The 25,537-nt window shown below is 47.4% G+C and overlaps 1 protein-coding gene across 1 annotated transcript in view; it reads left to right on the top strand.

Annotated features, from left to right (window-relative positions):
* The window catches only part of SPRTN (SprT-like N-terminal domain), a 51,987-nt gene extending 28,044 nt beyond the window's left edge, over nt 1-23,943 (top strand). The window contains exons 3-5 of the mRNA XM_033938739.1: nt 12,457-12,585; nt 14,124-14,394; nt 23,168-23,943. Of these exons, the coding sequence (XP_033794630.1) occupies nt 12,457-12,585; nt 14,124-14,394; nt 23,168-23,880 (1,113 nt within the window). The 3' untranslated portion in view covers nt 23,881-23,943. The remainder of the gene's footprint in view (nt 1-12,456; nt 12,586-14,123; nt 14,395-23,167) is intronic.
* Nucleotides 23,944-25,537: the final 1,594 nt, after the last annotated feature.

Below are 25,537 nucleotides of genomic sequence, written 5' to 3'. Positions count from 1 at the left end.
GAAGGAAGGAAGAAGAGGAACCGAAGCATGGCAATTGTGGGGAAGTGCAATCCCCCCAATGCGTCCCCTTACCTTACCTCCCCTTACCTTTGCGACGCGTGTGTGCGCTGTGAAGAGAAACTTTGCGCTGCGATGTAATATTTTGTGCGCGCGCGCAGGCCAACGCACCTTAGCGGGAACACTGCACCTGGGCTCCCCCAGGTCCCTGCCTCACCCTCCCTCCATTGCTAGAGGGTCTGACTGGGTCTCAATTTTTTCTTCTTTCCCTTCTCTGTTTAAAAAAAAAAAAAAAAGAGACCACAGTTGCTACATTCTGCCCTGTTTTTGCTGCACTACTAGCTCTAACTGGCTTCAACCGGCCCTAACAACAAGCTTGTGAGTATGTCTGGTTTTTACTGTTGTTTGAACTTCAGGTTCTGTTTGGGAGTCTTAATACTGTGGGTTCGGTCATCATACATTTAAGGAATGGATATTTTATTGAGGCTAAGTTTTATGACTAGAAATCCGTTGAGGGACCCGGGACTTTCCCGCTCTTTGCATGCACGCGCTTGGTTTCCTTGTTGGTTACAGCGCAGCAGTAGTGGTGTGATTTCATGCTCACACTTGTTCTCCTTGTTGGGTTTCAGTGCAGCAGTAGTAGTCCTGTTTATTCTGAGGCTCTCTTTCGTCGGTGTTTTTCATGGCCATGTGCAGCTGCTTCCGTGCAGGTGCCAGTTTATAGCAGCACGCATGAGATGGGACATGTTTTTTCTGGCGCTGTGGGAAGCACCGCACCATTCTTCTGGTTATTCCCCAAGTCTGATTTTCTTTCTATGCAGGCCGCGACAGGGTAAATTTTGCGGGGCTTGATTCCGACTATGTTTCTAGGAGCATTGATGCAGCGGCCACGTGTTGGCGAGAATCAGGCTTGCGCTTGGGTCTCTGGCGATGGCAGGAGAGCTGCAGCGTTCCAGTAGTTTATTTACAGCTGACTTTGGTCAGGGTATGCCGCAGCATCTCTCCTTTCCGGTTCAGACAAGTTGTTCGTGTTTCACCAGCTTTGGGACAAGCTTAGGCAGATTTATATGTCTATTGCTGTGTTCCTGCTGTATTCCCTTGAAGGAAGCTGCTAGTTTAATCGGACTCTGGGGTTAGCACTCAAGGGGATTACCAGAGAGACCCTGACCTGTGCTAGGTCACCCAGTCTTGGTTTGTCTCTGGACTGGGTCGACATACCTCACCTCACGGCACAGTGAGATCAGCAGTAAGATAGTGCCCTGTATTTCACACGGGTATCTCATTGTCTCTCTTGGGGTCCCTGCAGATTGTGCCTTTGTCTGTTGGTAACTGTCCTTCTTATTTGGGCCTCTGTGCTGCGCTGCATGTGTCTAGTAGTGGCATAGGATATATATGCCTAAAGGTAGTACTAACAGTTTCCAAGTTCGGGCTGTCTTTATGGGCATAATGACACTTCGCATCTTCCTGCAGCAAGGACTCTCTTTCTCTATTTCTGAGGGGGCCTGGACTTCAGATTTCCATTCTTATTACACTGGTTTCTCCTGTCGCCATCTTCTCATGGCACATGCTAGACGGACCCCCCGACCAGACGGAAGGGCTATGCAGCTCCTTCTAACCAGGAGCCAGTTACCTATTCTATCAAACCCGCGAAGGAGCGCGCGCTATGTGACTGTTAGCCTCATCCCTGAAGCTCTCATTAGCGATGTGAGCTTTGTCTGATATCTGTTAGGATGCTGTTGTTTTCCACGGGGCGGTAGATGCAGCATCTTGATTGCGTCTATTACGTATTCACTTTAACGGACATACGTATTTCGCTCACATTGCATGGAGTTCGTACTGTTTTCATGGTTCCAGTATACTCCTCTTTACATTGCGAAACTTGATTTTTCCTAGGAGAATTTCTTTCTTCTTACAGATCCTACAGTTCTATCCTGCCGTTTCCTGACCTTCTGCACTACATTCTGAGGGGATCTTGACTTCTTCCAATGACTCTTCAGGCTTTCTCATGAGGGAGAAGATGCTATAATGTCAGGTCAGGGAGTTGTGAACATTTTTCAGGATGCATGCAACTTTGCATCCTCCTCAGGTTTCCAGTTCGTTCTTGGAGTCTCTATGTTTTGTGTTTCCCTTTTAAGTGTTACTGGTCCTCAGGGCAGTTCTTGGTGTTCTTCGGGAACTAAGGGACGTTGTTCCACTTAATGCATGGTGCCCAAGACAGGGGCATTGGGCAGGCTGGATCCCATTCTGCTGAATTAGCTTCTCAGGGTTACACATTTCTGCAGAAACACTGGGAGGATATTTACATTTTCACTATGGACTCCGAATCGGCAGTAGGTTTGCTTGCCTCTCTTGGAACAGCGCTTTTGGTTTTGGCACATGCCATTTCGCCTACCCAAGGCTTCACGAACATTTTAGAAAACGTGGGCAGTGGTACCGTTTTGGCGCTACCAGGCGATTCACCTAATTTCTTCTTGACTGACTGCTTGATTCGGACGTCTTCCAGTCGGGCCATTTGACTGACACGAAAAGGGTGGTTTCTTTTCCTCAGTTCTTTGGACGTGAATCTTCAAATTTACACAGCGTTCTTTTCTCCTATACTATTTATAGATATATCGGGGAGATGTTTTTATTCATATAGGAGAGAAATGTGTTTCTTCCCAGAGACTAGGGCGATGGGTCACAGTCTCAGGTTTGCATTCTTCTTCGGTCACCATGACCAAGAGTATGGGATTCTGTACAGGTTCTAGATCCCATGTTGCTGACTCCACTGGGAACTTCGGTTTGCTTTCCCATTATAACACTACAGCAGTCGCTTTTGTAACAGCGGAAGCTGGAGCGGCCCGCTTCCCTGAAGCAAACCCATCCTAACCTTGAAACCCCAATCCAACCCCCCTCCAAAAAGACACATATACCTGAGTGGTGAAACCTGGCCGCAGCCCTGTTTATTGTAAAATAAACATATTTAAATAACATTTACATATAGTAAACAACATATACAAACAGCATTATATAACAGTTTATCTGATTAAACCCACACAATGGTATCACCATTGTGACCCTGATCCCGAGCTACCGACATAGATGAAAATGGCCCCCGACCCTGCCGTCTAAGCAAGGGTCCGAGGGGTGGCATGACCCCACATGCCCCCTTGTCCAGGGTCATCAGACCCACCAGGCACGGCTCCCAGCCGGCCCACCACTCATCCCATGATGAGACCAGCCGCCAGTAGCTCGGGATACCGCCACAGGCCTGAAACTCGTTACAGGCCCCCCCCCCAACAATGAACAGAGCTGCGGCTAGAGGTCTAACACGCATTCGCAACAAGAAGCAAAATCATCGAGCAAGAGATCCCACCCAATGTCCGACAAATGTACCTGATCCCTGTAAAACAACCCTGAACAAGAAACATCAACCCAAGCATGCCTGATCTGCACCCCACCCCGAGCGTCCACCCACCTCCCAATTTGTCGATTCACTTTGATAAGCCCCCTGGTCCATCTACGCGAAACCAACCGCTTCAGTCGCGGAATAATGTCGGACCAAACGAGCTGAGCACCAGGAAACCAACCCTGAATCACTCCAAGATCTCCTATTACCATATCAATTAAAAATTTTCCACTGAGTGAATCAACATCATTGCCCCCAAGGTGAAAAATTAAAAGATCTGGACGCCGGGCACGACGATGAAGATCGTCCAGAAGAGGGAGCAGCTGGTGCCAACGCATACCCCGCTGTCCCCACCAAGAGACATAGACTCCACGAAGACGAAGGCCCAAGTGCTGACCACACGGTTGGACCGCAGCACGCTCCCCGGCCCAGTGGACGAAGGAGTGCCCGATGATCCAAACCAACAGGACCCGTCGAGCGGCACCTGTAAAGCAAAGCCCAGCAGTCAAGCCAACGTCCCCCGACACCTTAAAAGTTAGTAACAGGAGGCCATGCAGGGAACCCACCCAACAGGTCCCAAAAGCAAACAGCCCCTCTCCCAAACTGTCCACCCCGCCAAGCTACCCTGGACCCCCCCCAGGAGCACCCTTACCCACTCGACTGACCCGACTAAGAAACCCCCCCCCGCCCGGCTCCCGACGAACGGATGTAGCCACGATAGGCATCCGAGGACCAACAACCCAACCGTCGAATAACTTCCGCAGGCACCCCCACCTCGAAGGCACTGGTAGCAGCCCCTATGCGAAAGGAGTGCGTGCCGAAGCGCATCGGCTCAACGCCGCAATGACCCAGAGCCCGACGCAAAACTGCCAGAAATTGGAAACAAGTAAGGCGAGTGCCATCGGCATGAAGAAACAATGCCAAGTCCGAATCAGGTCGAACCGCCATATAGGCAGCCAGAGATTGGACGGGGCACGAAGTACAGCCCTCCACTTGGTGCAATACTATCGTGCGCCCCCTGCCCAGCTGATCCGACTTAGACCGGGCGATGAATAATCGCACTGTATCCCCATCCACGAGCACTTGACTATGCAGGAGACCGCGCATGCCCCGTAAGTCGGACGGGTGAACAAGCAACTCACCCACTCGTAAAGCCCCGAAGAACGCCAAGGAAAAAGCCGCCCTAAATAAACCAGCTTCAAAGCCCGAATGCGCAATCCCAGGCAAAACCCCTAAGATGCCGGATAACAATGCATGCGTGATAGGCAACCGGGAATCCGGCAACTGCGGAGCCACCTGATCCCAGGCCGCCAGCATCCTGCGTGGCAAAAATCCCGTCACTGGGCAGAACCACCCGAAGGCCCTACAAAAGAAAGCAAAGCCTGCCAGATGACCCGCCGCTGCACTACGAGAACAGCCCGCAGACAGGGAATCAGCTAAGAAGTCCGCTAACAAGACCTCAGTGACAGGGCCGGGGACCCAACCCCGCGGACGCAGAAAGTTGAACACTGTGACAAAACCCCGATTGTACCGAGTCCAAGTAGCAGGAGCTACGGACTGCTGCAACAGACTCCAGATCCGCTCACCACCAGGTTCCACAAGTGCTCCGGCATCGGTGACCCGTCTGTCTTCGCTGTCGGCGCCAGCTGCCGGAACTGCAAAAATTGAAATCGAGAAAGGGCATCAGCAAGCTTGTTCTGAACCCCGGGGACGTGGCGAGCCCGAATGTATAAATTAAGATGCAAACAGCGTAAGACAAGTTCCCGCATCACTGCGTTCACCTTCAAGCATTTCGCAGCTTGCCGTTTCACCACCTCCACCACCCCCATGTTGTCACACCAGAAAATAACACGCCGATTCCGTAACTTCTCTGGCCACAACTCACACGCCACCAACAAGGGGAAAAGTTCCAGCAAGGTCACATTGCGAGTAATACCCGCCTGACGCCAACCCTCAGGCCACGCTGCCGCGCACCAGGCCCCCTGACAATAAAGACCAAAACCCACACCGCCAGCAGCATCCGATTGCAGCTCGAGATCCACGGAAGAGACGTTGGGAAGCTGAATCGGGAGCGACCCATTAAACTGGGATAAGAATAAAGACCACATATGCAAGTCCGCTCGAATCCCCGCTGTAATCCGTACGAAGTGTCTACCATCACGTATACCCGACGTCGCCACCGCCAGACGACGAGAAAAGGCTCGGCCCATAGGCAGTACCCGACAGGCAAAGTTAAGGGACCCCAACAAAGATTGAACCACCCTCAGAGTAGGTTTACGGGTGTCCCGAACAAGCAAAATCAAAGCTAACAACTGTCGCACTTTACGTGACGGGAGCCGAGTCACCATAGCCACCGAGTCAATCTCGATCCCCAAGAAAGTGAGACAAGTAGTGGGCCCCTCAGATTTATCAGCAGACAACGGCACCCCAAATTCAGCAGCCATGGCTTCGAAAGTAGATTTCAGCAGACTACAATCACCAGAACCCGCCCCACCAACGAAAAGAAAATCATCCAGGTAGTGAACCACCGACTCCCTCCCCACTCGACGAACAGTAACCCAATGCAGAAAGGAGCTGAACAACTCAAAGAATGCGCAAGAGACGGAACAACCCAGCGATCAAAGTAAAAGGCACCCTCGAACCGAAACCCCAGCAGAGGATACGAAGACTGATGAACCGGCAATAACCTAAAGGCTGACTCGATATCCACTTTAGCCAGCAAAGAACAACTGCCCGCCTGTCGAACGAGGTGTAAGGCACAGTCGAAGGAGGCATAGCGGACAGAGCAAAGATCGCGAGGAATACCATCATTCACCTAGCGCCCCGCGGGCCTGGACAAATTATGGATCAGGCGATATTTGCCCAGCTCTTTCTTAGGGATAATCGCCAGAGGGAACAATACCATCACAGGGAACGGGCGCTCCTGAAAGGGCCCCGCAATTCGCGCCCGATCTAGTTCTTCACACAACTTACGTCGCACCTCCACCCGCAACTGAGACACCGAAGAAGCGTTGGACGCCTGAACATTAGCCAAAGGAAGTGAATATGGAATAACAAAACCCTCACTAAAGCCCCGGACAAGCGTCGCAGCGGCCCGCGCATCACTGTAGAGGTCCAACCAAGGCCTCATTGCACCCACCCGGACCAGGGTGGGCAACCCCTGCACCCCGACCTCACTTAGCCAGGGTGGGAGGTGGCCCAGCTCCCTTCTTGGGGCACTTGAGCGCTGAGTGCCCTTGCCCGCACAAGGAGCAGGCATGACGGAAACGACAGTCCGTAAAGGAACAGGAAGATTTATTGAACTGCCAGCAAAGGCCAGGACCCCCCCCAGCCCCCGGGCCCCCAATGGGACGAAAGGAACGAGCCCCCCCAGAGACTTGAGACCCCGGCTTCCCCGACGCACTCAATCCCGACCCCGCAGGTTTCGACATATGAGTGAGCCACAGATTGATGTCCTGCGTACCCCAGGACGTGCCGGTTTTCCTCCATCTTGTCGCGGAACGCTTCATCGTAGTTGAGCCACGACCACCCGCCGAACTGCTGATAAGCGTCGAGGATGGAATCAGCATAGGCCAGCAACAGGCCGTAGTCCTGAGGGCGCTCCCGCCCCCAGACACTCGCCAACCTCAAAAATGCACGCGTCCAATTCACAACATTGCAGGACACCAAGCCCACCTTTTGCTTCCCCCCTCCTTCTTACTCTTCTTCTTCCGCCCACGCACTCTGCCCTCCAGAAGCTGAAAAACGTCAACGCACGTACGCTTCCGGATCTTACGACGGAGAGACCGCGGAACCTTCTCCCACAGTTACGACAGCGCCACGAGAGCCGGAGCCCCCAGACTATCCCCCTCCTGCGCTGGCTTCTCACCCGCCCCCCGCCGAGGTGACCCTGCCGAGGAAGACGACGTCGAAGTGGAAGAGGAGGTTAAAGAAGACGAAGAGGACGAAGAAGAAGAAGCCCTACTCAGACGGCCCTTCCTACCCTTCTTCTTCTCTTTCCGCTTCCCCCCCTTGTCCCCAACCCCAGCCTCTATGGCCATGTTACCCGTGGTCCTGACTCCTCCAGGTCCGCTTCCCGCACCTGCCGCTCCAGGAGTGGCGCCCTCCGAAGCAACCACCATAACAGGGCTCTGGCTCGCCTGCATTGGCTCCTCAACTCCGGTCCGCGAGGCTTCCATCCAACCTCCAGTCGAAACTCCGGCAGAACAGGGCTCCATGAAGCGCTCACGTCCAGCGGCGGGATCCTGGGGGAAAAAAATCCAAACAGGGGCCAGCAACCTGCACAGTATGAGGAGAAGTTAACCCTGGGGGCCAAGCCCCCACCAACTGATCACCCCCCCCTTCCAACCTCCGAGTCCCGCCCCCAGACGGCGATGGAACAGCTCCTGGGAACGGAGGAGGACCCATAGCCCAGGGGCCGGATCCCCAAGGAGAACCCCAAGGCCCAAACGCCCACAGCGGCCACCAAGAGGTCGCCGGTGACCCATAACCCAACCCGGACGTGGAGGGAAACACGGGGGTATCCACCCCAACCTCACCCCTCACCCCAGAGGAATACGCCGGCCCACCCTGCTGGCCATGCTCGAACCCAGCCCAGACTCCCCTGGAACCGCCCGGAGCTGCTAAAGGCACTTCAATAGAAGGCACACTCCCAGCAGCAGAAGCCCTCCCAGCTCCCTCAGTAGCAGCTGCTGAAGGCTCCACAGGCACACAGCCTGCTCGAGGGACGTCTCTACCCCTCCCACGGCCTCCCTGCATCCTGCTTCTGCCCCTGCGGGCCGACCCCGCGCAGCCACTACCAGACAGCACCTCCCCCCCTACCTCCAGCGCTATCGCGGTTCGGGCAGCCGAACGCAAGCGCCGAGGAGGTAAAGATCGGCCCCTCCCACCAGAGGCACTCACCGGCTCCCGGTCTTCTTCATCCAGCGAGTCTCCAGCTAACAGGGACAGCTCCGTGGGATCAACAGCATCGTAGGTGGGTGCACGCGCCATCCTCCCGACTCGACACTTGCCGCCGACACCCTCCGCCGTTCGGACACCCGAAATCAAAACCGACCACGTGGCAGGCCTCAGAACTTCGCGAACCGCCGACCCCGACAAAAGCAGCCTCGGAGGACCGGAAACCGTTACGGTCCTCCGAGAGCCCTGCTTATATTCCCCCTCCCCACCCTACCCTGCGGCCCCGACTTGACCCTTTAGGAGGTCCCTCCCACGGCAGGAAAGACCTCCCCCCCTCAATTTAGCTTCCCTGCCTGCCTAACCGCCCATTCCTAACTTTAACCCGGCGGACGGCTCCGCGGGCCTCCCAGCTCCGCATTAGAGCCGCCCGTCGAGACAAGTGGTTCCCGGTATCTCAGGGCTCCAATTATTTGGTAGGCTCCTCATGCATCGCTCTGTATGATTTGGTGGCTCAGTGAGATTTCTCTTTTCAAAGGCATGCCTCGGTCTTTGCTAGACTAGCTCATGGTCACCAAACATCCCAGGCTGTCGGGTTGGGAGGCTCGGTGCTTTCCATCCTCAGCTCCAGGAGTCTGGTCTTAAGAGGCGACTCAGTACTTGTTCATTCTTCTATTCTGGAGCATGGTCGGACTACCGTTTCTGGAGCTTCAGACCATTCTTCCAAACTGACGCTGAGGGTCTTTTCAGTCAGTATTATGATGGGGGTATTTCTCTACAGCCTGGGCAGTAGGCGATGTACTCAGTTGGCAGGTAAAGTTGTGGTTCTACTTCAATGGGTGGACCCTCATCTTCCTCCTCTGTTGGCAGATCATTTTATGGGTCAGGAAAAGAGTTTGGATAGACTTTCTCTCCGCGAAATCTGAGCATGGCTCATTTATTGTATATTACAGTGTACAGCGCTGTGTACGCTCTAGAAAGTGTACATGTTAGTAATAGTGAAATCTTCTATATCCTGGATATTGAGAATTTTGGCTCAGACGTTCCAGCTCTTTTTATGGAAGTGAGATCTCCTGGAACTAGACCTCATAGCCTCGTCTCAAAATTCTAAGCTTCCTAGCTTCTTCGGCGGGCACAGGGAGTGGGAGTCGGAGGGGCTAGGAGCGTGGCTTCTTTCTCACCTCTGTTTTTTTTCTTTTTTTCTTTTTTTTTTTCAGTGTTTTCCCCTGGCTGATGATGGCTTGGATTTGCCATCTCAAGTTTTGCTTTCAGGGCACAGTATTTGTAGAATCAATGGATTGGCTGATCCATCCTTGCTATGCGGTTCTGTTGAGTCTTTTGACAGCCGGACTGTTGAATTTCCTGGTATCTCAGGATTTGCTCACCTAGGGTCCGATCAACATGGATATTCGTACTATTTTGGTATCGCAACCTAGCTTTTGAAAAGTCATGGCTGACGTGTAAGGGTTATGCGAAGCAGGTTGTTTCTTCTCTTGTCCAGGCGATACCGATGTCTTCATCGGTGGCTTCTGCTTCCTTTTGGAGGTTTTTCCTTTCTTGGGTACTTCTCCACATTTGCACCCTTCCAGAGTTCTTTTTTGACACAAGTGTATTGTCGAGGGCTTAAGCGTTCAATTCCCTTCAGCTTCAAGTGCCATTCTTAGCTTGTTACAAGGGCTAGGTATATTGCTCTTCACTTCCTTCTCAGCTTCATGTAGTTCAGTTCCTAAACGGAGTACGGTATATTCGTACACCTCTTAGAAAAGCCCTGTCCAGAGTACAGTCTTAAGGTACTTCTTCGCAGTTTACCGAAGGCTTCATTTCATCCTTGTCTTTTGATACTCTAAAGGGCTGTGCCATTCAACACGGGGTTTCTTGTGGCCATGGCTTCAGCTCGGCGGTTTTCTGAGTTGCAGGCCTTGTTTGGCAGGGATTCCTATTTCTGATTTACAAAATCTGGGGTGTCAGTTCGGACGGTCCACAATTTCTTTCTAAGGAGGTGGCATCCTTTCTTTTATGTCGCTCTCATTTTTCCTTCATCCTGGGAGGAGAAATGGGGAGACGTGCTTTTATTCACAGCATTTTTTGAAAGTGTGTAGCATTCTCTGCGAGCTAGGTTTCTAATGACTTTTAGTTGTTTAGATCACCTTTTTGTATTCTTCACGAGACGCCTCAAACATATGGCGGCATCCAAAGCCTCCATCGCTCGATGGGTCCAGGAGGACATTCTTTACGCTTGCTTGATGGCAGGGATGCATTTGGCGTAAGAACTTCATGACCATTCCGCCGGAGCGATGGCTACTTCTTGGACTCGGTCCAAAGGTTTTTTCCTTGGAGGAGTTTTGTCTCGCAGCTACTTGGTCTTCCGAGAGTGCTTTCTCTCAGCATTACTGGTTGGATGTGGGGGCGCATGCGGTAGATGCGTTTAGTGCTTTGGTTGTTGCGGAGGCGGCGTTTGCTTCCCACCTAGATTGAGGATTGCTTTGCTACATCCCATTGGTCTCTGGATTCATCTGCTGCTGTTGCTAGGGAAGGAAAAATTATGTTCTTACCTGTTAATTTTCTTTCCCTTAGACGCAGCAGATGAATCCAGAGCCCCACCCTTTCTGGATATTTTCTGTCAGTTTTTTCTTTTCCAACTTTCGAAGTTTGTTATTATTGAGGGTTGTATTCTGTATTATTGCCTTTGGAGATTTGTTATGGGAAAGTTTTTTACCTGCTATGCCTATGGTTATGGATGTTGGGCAAGGAGCTATACTGGAGATACAGGAGGAGTGCCAGCCAGTAGGACCTCCTGTTAATCAGTTTCTCTATCTCCGCCTGCTGGTAGATGTGTGCTATCCCATTGGTCTCTGGATTCATCTGCTGCGTCTAAGGGAAAGAAAATTAACAGATAAGAACATAATTTTTCCTTCTTCCATTCATTTTTCATGTACACACAATATAATCATATTAATTCACAATGGTAACCACAAAATAAAAAAAAACACAAAGCATACTATATGCAGAGAATATGATAATTATTATTTATACTTGTTTTATTTTTCAAAGACGTCAAGGCAGATGACTTTAAAATATACAATGTCACCTCAGTAACAACTATAGAAAAATAGACAAATATAGTTCAAAATATAGACAGTAGATATAAATTTTGATCCCTAAATTGAAAATAAAATCATTTTTCCTACCTTTGTTGTCTGGTGATTTCATGAGTCTCTGGTTGCAGTTCCTTCAGACTGTGCATCCAATATTTCTTTCTTCCTCCTGCATGCTTCTTCTCCTCCAAACCTCATTCCAAAACACTTACAAAACACTCGCAAACCGGGTTACTCGCAAACCGAGGTTTTACTGTATTTATTTATTTTATTTATATCCTGCCTATCATCTAAGTGGGTTACAGATAAAACATGCATACAATTATTTGTAATATTCTTAACACCAAAGAATATACAGAACCATACAACCATAGCAAAACTATCAGAACAAAATCAGATGTACAATTATCCTCATATAGCAACAGTGGTGATAATCTAAAATTAACACTCCTTACTAGACACATGAAGAAATTTCCAAATGGAAGAGTAGTTATGGGTAATTCTTCTCCAAATCAGTTTTAAAGAGAGCCATTACTACCTTTTTCCCATGTCCTTCGATGTAGTGCCCCCTTCATTCCCACAATAACTCAGAAATTTAAAGTGCTATGTGCTGTATGAGGAAGCACTTCCCAAATTGGTTCAAATTACATATTCTCCTATTTCCACATTCTAGGAGTAACATTTATTTAGCATCCAATTTTCTATTCTTATTAGATGATAAAAGCTCATTGTCTCAACATTAGCAAAGCAAAAGACATCCCATTACGTAATATACTTTTTTTTTTTTTGCCAGCAAACAAGCTTTCTGTAATAGGCTACCATCCCTTGAAAGGAAAGGAATGACCTGTAACAGTGCGCAAGTTTTTAACAGTCCCAAAACGTAAACCAAAGATACTTGAGCCTGAAAATATTAATCTTTGCAGCTGTGGGCTGTGAGATTGAAAAAAAACAAACATAAAAAAGACATTTTTGGCGGCTTTCCTTTGGTTTTGGCCCAAGAATGTCCCTCTCGGTTTTATGGTATTGAAGATTGTATATTAAATCAATTGTGTATCAATTCTCAAGCTCTTTATTTTTCAGACACTCTTGCATGAAATGATCCATGCTTTGCTGTTTGTCACAAATAATGATAAAGACCATGACTCTCATGGATCAGAGTTTCGCAACCATATGCATCGCATCAATGGCATAGCTGGATCCAATATTTCAGTAGGTATCTTAATTTCTTGGATATAAGTACTGTATATTTTAATAAAATATGCTTCAGGGAGAAAAAAATACTCATAGCCTGGAAAGAAAGACATTCCACAGGATGTGCCAAATTTTACTAAATGCCCCTACTGGAGAAAACCTAAGATAAGGCACTGGGGATATTTTACTTAATGGGAAAATGGTTATAGTAGCAAAGAGGTTTGAAAGTTTTTTGGGATGATTACAGGTAGTGCTAGAAGCAAGGCATGGGACATTGGACTTGAGACTTTAAAACCAAGAAATTGTAACTGGAATGAGACCCTTTCTTCCTTAGAGTTCAACTGCACTATTCTGAGCAAGTGAGTTGTACTCTATGCCTACCAGCAGACGGATTTATTCCAGTGACTTCATTGGTGTGTATAGGCTTTTGCTCCCTCTGGATGTCTCAAGAATGTTTTCCATCTCCAGCAAATGGTAGGTTGTTCAGGCTGGCGCAACAGGTCCTAGATCTAACTCCCATTTGCAGACTAAAGCCACACGTCTGGGTTGAACCTAATGTACTTGTTCCTGATAGAGAATGACACGGTGACTGTTACCCGCGGCTAGCTGCAGGTAACTCGCCGAAACAGGGATGTAAAAAAATGGTCGCCGCGGGTAGGAGACTAAGACCATTCACTGCCCTGTGCAGTGGTGAATGGCCTTGTCCCCACAGTTAACTGAGGAAACGCACACAAAATCTCCGATCGCGCAGTCTGGGCAGCCCCCTCCCTTCTCCCAATCACGGTCCAGGCATCTCCCTCCCTCCTTCCCCTTTTGCTGGCTTATTTTAATTTTCTCTTAAGTGGCCGCCAGAGCCTTGAATTTGTGTGTGGCTGCTGGAAAGTCCTCCTCTGACGCAACTGGAAACAGGAAGTTGTGTCAGAGGAGGACTTTTCGGCAGTCGTATGCAACTTCAAGGCTCTGGCGGCTGCTTGTTAAAAGAGAGTTAAAATAAGCCAGGGAAGGAGGAAGGGAGATGCCCGGACTGCGAATGGGAGGAAGGAGGAAGGGGGCTGCTGGACCACGCAAAGGATGCTGAAGGTGGGTGGAGAGGAAAAGACGCTGAAAAGAGAGTGGGGAGAAGACTGAAATGGAGAAGAGAGAGTGGATGGGATCAGATGGTTTGTGGAGACCAAGCTCATGGGAAGGGATGGAACTCGCGGAGACAGGGACAAATTTTTTCCCTATGTCATTCTCTAATAAGAACCCAGTCACCCAATGGTGGTTGGGGGGGGGGGGTTGTTTTGTTTGTTTTGTGGGGTTTTTTTGCTGTTAGAGGTCAGTAAGGGGAGGGTATCGGGGATTTGATGGTATATTTTTCATTTGTTGAATTTTCTGGTGTTGAATTGCATTGTTTCTGTTATGTGAGAACTTTTAATTAACAGATTAAACATAAACTAAAAGGCTAGCTTCATAGCTTCACCATAGTGCTGTAGCCCCATAGGTTTGTCTTAGACTTTTAACTAAAAGGATATATTTTCTGATTCTTGAACTGATGGTGCTGATTGTTTTCACAGATCTATCACAACTTTCATGATGAAGTGGATGAATATCGTAAACATTGGTGGCAGTGCAATGGCCCATGCCAAAATAGAAAGCCTTACTTTGGCTATGTCAAGCGTGCAATGAACAGACCACCTTCTGCCATAGATCCCTGGTGGGCTGATCATCAGAAGACCTGTGGTGGCACTTTTCTAAAAATTAAAGAACCAGAAAACTATTCCAAAAAAGGGAAAGAAAAAAATAAGTTAGTTCATCCTCAAAACTCAAAGCCATCTGAGAACAAAGGTATCTAAGTTTTGATCTAGTTTCTTCTAAAAAATACTTTCATTTCTATCTTCCTCTCTTCTCCCCACCTCCCTGTTTGTGTAACTTAAGAATAGGTCCTCCATTATAGCCAAAATGCTACACTTTTTCTTGTGTGCTTATGGAGCCCTACACTCAGAATAGATTGCTTGTATAGGCAGTTCCTGTTTTACGAACATTTAACTTACGTTGAACTTGTACTTACAAATAGGGGTCCTATTCTACCTTCGGTGTCCCATCATGCCCCTCTCCCTCCCAAATCCCAATGCGCCCTCTCCCCTCCCTCCCTCCATTCTGTGCCTCAAGTACGTGCCTCCCTCCGGCGGGTATTTACCTTTTGGCTGGTTCTCTCTTTCCTGCCGCAGTTGTTTCTTTGCACAAGGCCCTGGACGGCAGCTCCTGTGCATGTCCCACAGCTGAGCTGGAAGCCTTCCCCCTGATGTTGGAGGAAGCTCCTCCGACTTTGGAGGGAAGGCTTCCAGCTCAGCCACGGGATGCACGTAGGAACCACTGCCCGCAGTTGTTAACTTCTGGTCAGTTCCTTCCTCCTTCCTGCCACAGTCGTTTCTTTGCACAAAGCTACAGGTGGTGGTGGCTCTTACGTGCAACCCGAGGCCAAGCAGCGGGATGCGCGTAGGAGCCACCGCCACCCACAACTTTCATACTATCGCTTATCCAACTTCTAAGCGATTTACAGATAAAATAATCAGGAATACAAAATAAAAAACGCCAGATTAAGGTTGGAAAGAGTCTAAAGCTTATCAGTGACAGTGTTGCAGAGCAATTAAAAGACTGACAAAAATTAGTTTCCCACCTGATCAAAAGTTGTGCATAACTTACTTTTACTAAATCAAAAGAGTGAACCAAAATAAGCATACCACACAACAAAAAAATAGGAACTTTATTTAAAGCCTATTTCTTTTGTTGTGCGGTATGCTTATTTTTTGGTTCACTCTTTTGATTTAGTAAAAGTAAGTTATGCACAACTTTTGATCAGGTGGGAATTAATTTTTGTTTTTAGTGGAGGGAGATGCACTGAATGCCCTGCGCTACTCTCGACGCTCATAGGCACCCTGCGCTAAAAAACGCTATTGCAGTTTAGTAAAAGGGGACCATAGTGCAAAATATAGACAGCAGATATAAATTCTCAAAACTAACACATTTTGATCACTAAATTGAAAATAAAATCATTTTTCTTACCTTTTTATCTGGTGATTTCATGAGTCTGTGGTTGCACTTCCTTCTTCTTCTGACTGTAAATCCAATATTTCTTTCTTTCTGACCCTCCCCTCTTTATTTCTGCCTTTCTTTCTCTCTCTCCTGCCTGCCTGTCTTTTTTTCTCTCTCCCCATGCCCCCCAAGCCATCGCGACGATTTCTCCATTTTCCCCTATTCTTTCCCTACTCCCTTAGCCACCACGCCAATTTCTCCCTGCTGTTTCCCCGAGCCAGACCAGGCACATACAAGCGCCAGACTCACAAGACTTCACCTCCAACGTCAATTCTAACGTCGGAGAGGAAGTTCCAGCCAGCCGGGCAGCAATTGGCTGGCCCAGAACTTCCTCTCTGACATAAGAATTGATGTTGGAGATGAAGTCTTGTGAGTCCGGCGCTTGTACACGCCTGGCCTGGCTCGGGGAGGCAGGAAGAAAAAGATCGCAAAGGCAACGCGATCGACTCACATTACCTTTGCGATCTACTGGTCGATCGCGATTGACCATTTGGGCACCCATGCTGTTATGGTGTCCTGTCCTGACCTGAGGAAAGGGGTTTAGTCCCCCAAAAAGTTCCTTATTTCCATTTCCTATTTATAAACTTTAATCAATACAGTTACAATACTACTTGATTCTATGTAAAGCACCAAAAAAAAAATTTTTCTACCTTTTGTCGTTTCTGCTTTATCATCTTCTCTTCGCTCTCTTTCTATTCAGCGTTTGTCCTCGCTCCCTTCCGTGCAACATCTGTCCTCTCTGCCCCTTCCACCCAGCCTCTGCCCTCTCTCTCTCTACCCCTTCCATCTACTGTCCACCCTCTCTGTCCTTTCCATCCAGTGTCCGCCCTCTCTCTCTTCCATATGACATCTTCCCTCTTTCTATGTCCCTTCAATAACTGTATATCCTGTGCCCTTTCTCTCCTTTGTACATAATTCATTTCAGCTTCACCCCCTCCCCTATGCTTTGGCATCTCTCTCTTCTCCTTACCTTCCTTCCCATTCCACCCCATGGTCTGGCATCTCTATCTCCTTCCCTTCTCTCCCCCCATGCCCTGGCATCTCCCTCCCCCCCTCCATGGTAGCTCCTTTCCTTTCCCTCCCTCCCATGTTCTTGGAATCTCTTTCCTGTCCTGTCCCTTCCCTGGTCTTCCTTCTCCCCTCTCTCTTCCCCAGTTGGGTGCTGCTGCAGCAGCACTTCTCTTCCCCTCCTCCCTCCCCAATTGGGGGGTGCAGTAGCAGCACTTCTCTTCCCCTCCCCCCTTAGGTGCAGCAGCAGCACTTCTCTTCCCCTCCCCCCTTGGGTGCAGCAGCAGCACTTCTCTTCCCCTCCCCCCTTTGGTGCAACAGCAGCACTTCTCTTCCCCTCCCCAATTGGGTGCAGCAGCAGCTTTTCTCTTCCCCACCCCCAATTGGGTGTAGAAGCTTTTCCCTTCCTCCTCCCCCCAAAAAAAATGGGTGCAGCAGAAGAACATTTCTCTTCCCCCTCCCCTCCCCCATTCAGTGCCACAGCAGCATTTCTCTTCCCATCCCTTCCATCTCACACACCCATCAGCAGAGTTGCTAGGCAAATTGTAAGCTTCTCTCCATCGCTGACCTATCTTCCATAGATCAGCGACGGAGGGAAGCTTACAACTTGCTGCTCTTCCTTGCTTTGGGCCTTCCTCATTGCCGGGTCCTGCCTTCGCGGAAACAGAAAGTAGGCAGGACCCGGCAGCCAGGAAGGCCTGAAGCAAGGAAGATCAGCAAGGCAAGTTTTAATTTCCCTCCGTCACTGATCTATCTCCCGCATGGTGGGAGAGTTGGCCATTATGAAAATAAATTTTGTAATACAGATTGGCTACGCCTCTCTTTATACAGCCCAGCATCCTTCTGGCAGCAGCCACCACCTTGTCGCACTGTTTTTTCGCCTTTAGATCTTCGGACACTATCACCCCAAGGTCCCTCTCCCCATTAGTGCACATCAGCTTCTCACCTCCCAGCATATATGGTTCCTTCCGATTATTAATCCCCAAATGCATTATTCTGCATGTCTTTGCATTGAATTTTAGTTGCCAGGCATTAGACCATTCCTCTAACTTTTGCATGTTCTTTTTCATATTTTCCACTCCTTCTTCGGTGTCTACTCTGTTACAAATCTTGGTATCATCTGCAAAAAGGCACCCTTTTCCTTCTAACCCTTCAGCAAACATATTGAACAGGATCGGCCCCAGCACCGAACCCTGAGGGATTCCACTACTCACCTTTCCTTCCTCTGAGCGACTTCCATTAACCACCACCCTCTGGCGTCTGTCCAATAGCCAGTTTCTAACCTAGTTCACCACTTTGGGTCCTAACTTCAGCCCTTCAAGTTTGTTCAAGAGCCTCCTATGAGGAACCGTATCAAAGGCTTTGCTGAAATCTAAGTAAATTACATCTAGCTTATGTCCTCGATCCAGCTCTCCGGTCACCCAATCAAAAAAATTCAATCAGGTTCGTTTGGCACGATTTATCTTTTGTAAAGCCATGTTGCCTCGGATCCTGTAACCCATTAGATTCAAGGAAGTACACTATCCTTTCTTTCAGCAACACTTCCATTATTTTTCCAACAACTGAAGTGAGGCTCATTGGCCTATAGTTTCCCATTTCATCCCTGTGACCACTTTTGTGAATAGGGACCACATCTGCTCTCCTCCAATTCCCGGGAACCACTCCCGTCCAGTGGCGTACCTAGGGGGGGGCGGGGGGGGCGGGCCGCCCCGGGTACCAGCCCTAAGGGGGTGTTCCCGGCCTTGCCGTTCAGTCCCCCGCCACCCCCGAAAGACCGCTCGCCCCCCTGGCCTCCCCGCACCACCTATGAACAGCCGCAGCAGGATCGCGAAGTCAGCGTCAGCATCCCTGCGCTGCTTCCTACGACGCGATCCCGCCCCTCCTCTGACGTCAGAGGAGGGGCGGGACCGTGGCGCAGGAAGCAGCAGGGATCGCTGACGCTGACTTCGCGTTCCTGCTGCGGCTGTTCATAGGTGGTGCGGGGAGGCCAGGGGGGCGAGCGGTCCTTCGGGGGTGGCGGGGGACTGAACGGCAAGGCCGGGAACACCCCCTTAGGGCTGGTACCCGACGCTGACTTCGCGATCCTGCTGCGGCTGTTCATAGGTGGTGCGGGGAGGCCAGGGGGGCGAGCGGTCCTTCGGGGTGGGTCGGGGCATCAGGCCTTCAGGGTGGGGCGGGCGGGCAGGCAAGCAGGCTTTCAAGGGGGAGGGGGTGACAGGCAGGCAGGCAGGCCTTCAAGGGGGGACAGGCCTTCGGGGGGGGGGGGGTGCAGACATTCAAGGGGTGCAGGCCTTCAAGGGGGGCAGGCAGGCCTTCAGGGGGGTGCAGACCTTCGGGGGGGGGGTGTAGGCCTTTGGGGGGGTGCAGACCTTCAAGGGGGTGCAGGCCTTCAAGGGGGGAAAGGCAGGCAGGCCTTCAAGGGGGGGACAGGCCTACAAGGGGGGGGGGACAGGCCTACAAGGGGGGGGGACAGGCCTACAAGGGGGGGGACAGGCCTTCAAGGGGGGGTGCAGGCCTTCAAGGGGGGTGCAGGCCTTCAAGGGGGAGACAGACCTTCAAGGGGGGGAAAGGCAGGCAGGCAGGCCTTAAAGGGGGGACAGGCCTACAAGGGGGTGGGACAGGCCTTCAAGGGGGGGACAGGCCTTCGGGGGGGTGCAGACCTTCAAGGGAGGGCAGGCCTTCGGGGGGGGGGGGCAGTCCTTCAGGGGTGGGGTTTAGGCCTTCAGAGGGGGACAGACCTTCGGGTGGGAGGTAAAGTCCTTCGGGGGGTGCAGGTCTTCAGGGGTGGGGTGTAGCCCTTCGGAGGGGGGACAGACCTTCGGGGGAGGGGGGTCCTGGTGTAAAAGTACACAGAGGGAGAGAGGGAAGGGGGGGTTCAAAGATACATGCATATGCCAGACTTTGGGGGTTAGAAATAATGGGTCTAAAAACAGAGGAGTGGGAGAGAGATGGTGCATAATGGGATTTAGGGAGGGAAGGAACAGAAAGGGAGAGAACTTGGAAACAGGGGATGGTGTGGAGGGGGGATAGAGATACTGGATAGGAGGATAGTTGGGAACAGAAAGGGAGAGATGGTGGATCCTGGGGTGGTGGGGAGTTGAGAAAAGGTGAATCTGTGGATGGAGACAAAAAAAAGGAAAGATGCCAGATCTCCGGGAGAGGGAAGGGAAACGGAAGGGGAGAACAGAGATGGCAGACGGATGGTTAGCACGGAGAAAGGAGACCCTGGCAAGCAAGACAACAAGAGCCTGGGACCAACAAGATTTGAATATTGATCAGAGAACAAAAGGTAGAAAAAATAATTTTATTTTCTGTTTTGTGATTACAATATGTTAGATTTGAAAAGTGTACATGAGACAGCTTGAAATGGGAACTTTTCTATTTTTGTGAATGGCAAGGCTGAGTTCAGTTAAAATATATGCTTTATAAGAAAATATAATAATGTGTTTTATAAAGTTTATAAGCATTGCTGGCATACTCGGTGAGGTGTTCCTAGTGTTGGTGGTGGTGGTAGCATGTCAGTGTGTTGAGAGGAAGAGGTAGTCTGGGAAATTCTGCTGAGCAAACTCTGGGCCCATTTCCACCCCCAGTTAGTCCACTCCACTCAACTGGTTCACACACTGAGTGGGTCTTTGGGTGTTATTTCTGGGTAGTTGTTTTAGAATCTCTTCCAGTGGTTTGTCAGTATCTCCTTCTGGTCCAAGGAAGGAAACTTTGTCAACCTTAGCATTGACCTTCAGAATATGTTTGTAACAGCGCTGCTTGTGTGGCATTAGGCTATGTAGTGATCGAAAGAAAAAAACAGACCTTTGCACATTTTTGCACTATATGGTGGGTGTATGAGGAGATTCATTTCCTGCACAGTTAAGTCCATTTTTTCTACTGAATAATAGTATAGGTACAATGAAAGTAAATAGCAAAAATGTTTGAGTAGATAATTAAGGAAATCTTTTTCATATTGCTTGCTTATGGACTGGGAAAAAAGACTGTTCAAGCAAATGTCTCCAGAACTGCTTTAATGGAAAAATGTGATTTTTTTTTTTTTTAAGTACTTTGTGAAATTTATTGTTGTTGTGAAATTTATTGTTATACTTTGTTTAAACTTAAAAAGCGGTGTCATTAACAGTGAATCTAATCGAAAAATCGATTCAACAGGGTGAATCGGATCGAATGAAATATTTTTCTCTGAATCGGGCAGCACTATTGGCTACCATGAGAATGGGCTACTGGGCATGATGGACCATTGGTGTGACCCAGTTAGGCTATTCTTATGTTATGTTCTCATCTGTAGGGGCCTTTGTTTTCACTTCTTATTTTAATGTATTTTTTTCCTGGGAACTTATCAGTGTTTTTTTATAATGGGAACAAAAATGGAAGAGAATTAATGTGTGTGGGATGAGGGGGTAACTAATTTCTTCAGCTAAATAATTCAATCCACTTCAAACAGACATAGGAGAACTCACGCACCATTCACACACCCTCCAACCAAAAACGTCAAAAGAAAAAAACTGTTCGACAACCTCCTAGCCATTCGAGCTGCAACACTTGACCCCCAACTCTACAACCTATTGACCTCGACCACAAACTACAAAACCTTAAAAAAAGAAATAAAAACCCTTCTATTAAAAAAACACATAAAACCAAACTAACATAATCAGAACTGTCCCAAGCATCACCTGCAACTACTCCATATGTACTTCTGATGTCATGACAATTCAGACATAATTTATGTTATGTTATGTTTGGAATAATGGTTACATAAATGAGGTTCAATAAAAGAAAATTTTCTGTGGGAGCATTTGTTGGAACTTCTGTTATCCTGATTTCTTCTATCTGTGGGCTTTCTTTAGCTAACCTACTTATCTGGGGCTTTCCACTTCTGCAGCTGCCCTTTTCACGGTCCACTTTGCGCTTGCACTCTCTGGGGAGGGGGGGTTGGGTCTGGGCTTGGTGGGGTAGGTGTGTCTGGTAGTTTTGTCTGGGTGGTGGCTGGGTGTTTCTTGGGTGCTTGTTGTGCGGATTGGTGTGTCTGGTGAGCGGTCTGGGTGTTGTTGCTTGTGGGGGTTTTTTTCATTATAAAATATGGCTGAGGGTCTAGTCCGGCTTATTATTCTTGTGGGTTCTGGGGTGGGATTTGTTTGCTTGCCCCAAGTTTTGGCCTTTTGTTGTGTATTGCTATGCCTCTCATTGGCAATTTTCTCTTGGGAGAGGCTTGTTCATGCTTGTTGTTGCTGTTACTCTCATTCTGTGTTCTTTTTGATAATGTATAAGTTTCTGTACAGACCATGGTTGCTTGTCTGGACCTTTTGCCATTCTCAATAAAAATACTTTGGAAAAAAAAAAAAAAAAAAAAAAGAAAATTTTCACTGCCTGTTTCTATTCTGACCATTTATTCCATTTCATGGTTATTGCAAAAAAAAAAAAAAAAAAAAAAATTTTACATGAGGGGGGGGGGGTGTCAAAAAATGATGGGCCCCGGGTGCCACATACCCTAGGTACGCCACTGCTCCCGTCTCCAGAGATTTGTTGAACAAGTCTTTAATAGGACCCGCCAGAACCTCTCTGAGCTCCCTCAGTATCCTGGGATTGATCCCGTCTCGTCCCATCGCTTTGTCCACCTTCAGTTTCTCAAGTTGCTCATAAACACTCTCCTCCATGAATGGTGCAGAATCTACTCCATTTTCTCGTGTAACTTTGCCAGACAATCTCGGTCCTTCTCCAAGATTGTATTAGATCAAACCACTTCCTACACCTATCTACTTTTTCTCCCTCTTTCTCAAAGCCATATCACTTGATATTGTTCAATGGGATGACTAGCAGTATCTTTTTGCCTAACATGGATGAGCTGTATCAAATAGACTTGAAGCTTTTGCAAACTATTCAGCTAATATATCACTTGGGCCATCATGTCTGGTTAACAGATGAATGCCTCTTTACCCTTCAGAAGGGAATCACCAACCATCAACTTACTTTCACTTCTAATGGTCACTGATCCATTAACTTTAGGATTTTTGAGCTTTAGTTCCTCCTCTTCCAGAGATGTTATCTTCATTTTCCAGGGTTGTTGCTCCTTGTTACATTGGGCAAGTCACATAACACACTTGTTTCAGGTGAACATAAATCACCTTGAACTACTATTGAAAAGAAAATTAAGCTAAACGTGAAAAGTAAATATATTAAGACCCTATGGAGTAGGAGAGAAGAAAAAAGATCATAAAAGAAGATAGGGTGGGAGAAATTAGAAGAAAGAGAAAAAGAAATGTGCAAGTAAAAAATTGGTAAAGCTCTCTTTTTAGAGTAAGATTACTGACTTTGACACATCCCCATACCATCTCTGGAAGTTCTGATTAGGACTTTTTAGTGTAATTATTTCAAATGGGGACACCTTGTCTTAGACTGCTGGGTATTTTTTGTTTGTTTTGTTTTATTTTGTGCCAATATGGTATAGGGCATTTTTGGTTGTGTAACTTGAAATGTTTAACATTCTAAAATTAGCTTTTTCTTTTTTTTTTTGTAGGTAAGTTGTCTGGAGGCATAGTTCCTTTCAGTGGGAAAGGATATCTACTTGGAAAACCAAGTGATTCTACATTGTCAGAAAGAAGCATAAGCCTGGGCAGCACTAGAATACCTTCATTATCTGAAATCCCACGATCCGAGTCTGGAAGCTCATTGAAGATTCCTTTATCTTCCAACAAAAAGCTTCCAGTTTCTTATGTTACAAGCATAGATTCTAACAAGTTGTCTTCAAACAAAAAAAGGCAACCTAACGTGTCTGTTAGTAACACAAAGATTTTCAAAAATATTAATGGATCCCCTGTCAAAATATATCCAATTTTTAATAAGGGAGAAAGATCAAAACAATCTCAGCAGGCCATTTTATCACCTGAAATGATGCAGGCATGTTTTTTGAATGAAGTGACTTTGCCAAGAAAAAAGGCTACCTCTGCACTAGATGAACCTAATAGCATCAAGGGCACTAGTAAGCAAAGTATATATCGTAGAATGGATGACAAGTCAGCTTCTGCAAATTTGTTTGTAAAGACTTCAGATGATGCTGGTAACAGATACAGAACTTCTGTGTTGAAAAATCATTTGGGAAGAACTGATGAAAAGCTATCTTCTTCCAGTTCTTTCAACAGCCAGAATACACGTGTCACCTGTCCTATTTGCAGGACTGATGTGTTAGAGGCTAAAATTAATGATCATTTAGATTCCTGCTTGGTAGTCTAATTTGTATTTCTGTAGCAAAATTTTGAGTTTTATTAATGTTTGAAATCAAGCAAGGTGGCTTAGTGGTGGTGCTGTGTAGAGAATCTGATTAGATTCCTAGATCAGATTTTCTACTTTCCAGGCTCTTTAGGGTTCCCTTTGCCTAAGAGCCATGAACATTTTCTCCACCACATTCCCTATCATCATGCAGCAGTGATTTTATTTATTTTAAACATTTTTAATCCGCCTTTGTCCAAGGTGGCTCACATATTTAGTGACTGGATTTTAAAGCCTCTGATTACAGGCTTCCAAGAGAAGCTCTAGAGTATGGACTGTGGCTGAGGACACTTTCTGCAGCAAATTCTAGTTGAGCTGTGAGGGATGGATATTTTGTAATTACAGGCCTACAGTACTAGATTCCAGCCTCACATATGATTGATTTTTGTATTGTAGGGAAAATAGCTTATGAAAAAACTGGAAACTCGCTGGACTAAGTGTATAGCCCTTGATGGAGACTGTTTAACTTGCTTTTTTACCAAACTTTTCAAACCACCCTCGTACAAAATTGAAGGTGCTTAGGAATATATTCAGACCACCATGGGGAGTCCCATTCACAATTAAGCACTGCTCCAGGCTGAGTACATATACTAATCCTAACGACATCACTGTTCTGTCTTACCAAGCTGTAAAATTTAATATCATTATTCCATGAGTCTAGCGATGGCAAACAAGCATAAATATGGTCAATGAGTATAGTATATTTGAAAATTATTCCTGTGGTGCACTGTGCGGGCAGTATCACTAAATTGCAGAAAATATTTTATTTGTGATTAGTATGAGACTCATTGTCAAAACAGACACACAAAGTACCATAGGTTTGTATGGTACTTTGTGTGTCTTAAGTGCTTTGAAAATGATCCCCTCCGTTACTTGATTTTAGATGCTATTTAATTGGAAGCATATTTGATTTTTGTTTAATGCTTTTAAGACATGTGAAATCTTTTAATATTTGGCATGGCCTAACACAATACAGCGCAATTTTAAGCACGATTACTTAAAATTTCCTTGTAAAACACATTTTAACTTTGGAACACTCTTTGGGAGCTCTTTGTAGGCTGCTAGTACCACACTGCCCACCAATGCTAAATCAAAGTTCTTTCAACTAGAAAATTACAAGTACTTTTAAGTATGACTACAAATTTAGTCTAGTTATATTCTACATTTTACAAATGATAGGAGCAAAAGAAATTGCTTGTTTAAAAAATTACAATAAAATAGAAATACAGTCTTGCAAAAACTATTTTTAAATCTTTATCTTCACTCTTTTGTGCCACAACAATAATCTCAAGAAGAAAGCCTAGTGACAAGTTTAATGAGAAAAACAGTGCTGTGTAGCTGTTAAATTCATTTTCTGCAGAGCCCATCAAGTTCAGTATACCATTTGTAATATTGTTTCTTGAATAGGCATATTTTTTGAGCAGAAAACAGTAGTTCTGTGACATTTCCACATGACTGTTTGTAACAGATTTGTCCATTTTTTTCTATTTTCCTTATGAGTTTCAGTGGCTGTTCAGTTAGAGTTGTAAGTTTGCTAGTATGTACTTGATTATTGATCTTCTATTGTTCCATTTTGTGATCTATTTGCCAATACTGTAAATCAGGGGGTGTCAAAGTCAGT

This window comes from Geotrypetes seraphini, chromosome 3 (assembly GCF_902459505.1).
Source record: "Geotrypetes seraphini chromosome 3, aGeoSer1.1, whole genome shotgun sequence".
Lineage (NCBI taxonomy): Eukaryota > Metazoa > Chordata > Amphibia > Gymnophiona > Dermophiidae > Geotrypetes > Geotrypetes seraphini.
The sequence above is the reverse complement of the archived record's forward strand: the minus strand, read 5'-3'. Positions and strand labels throughout refer to the sequence as shown.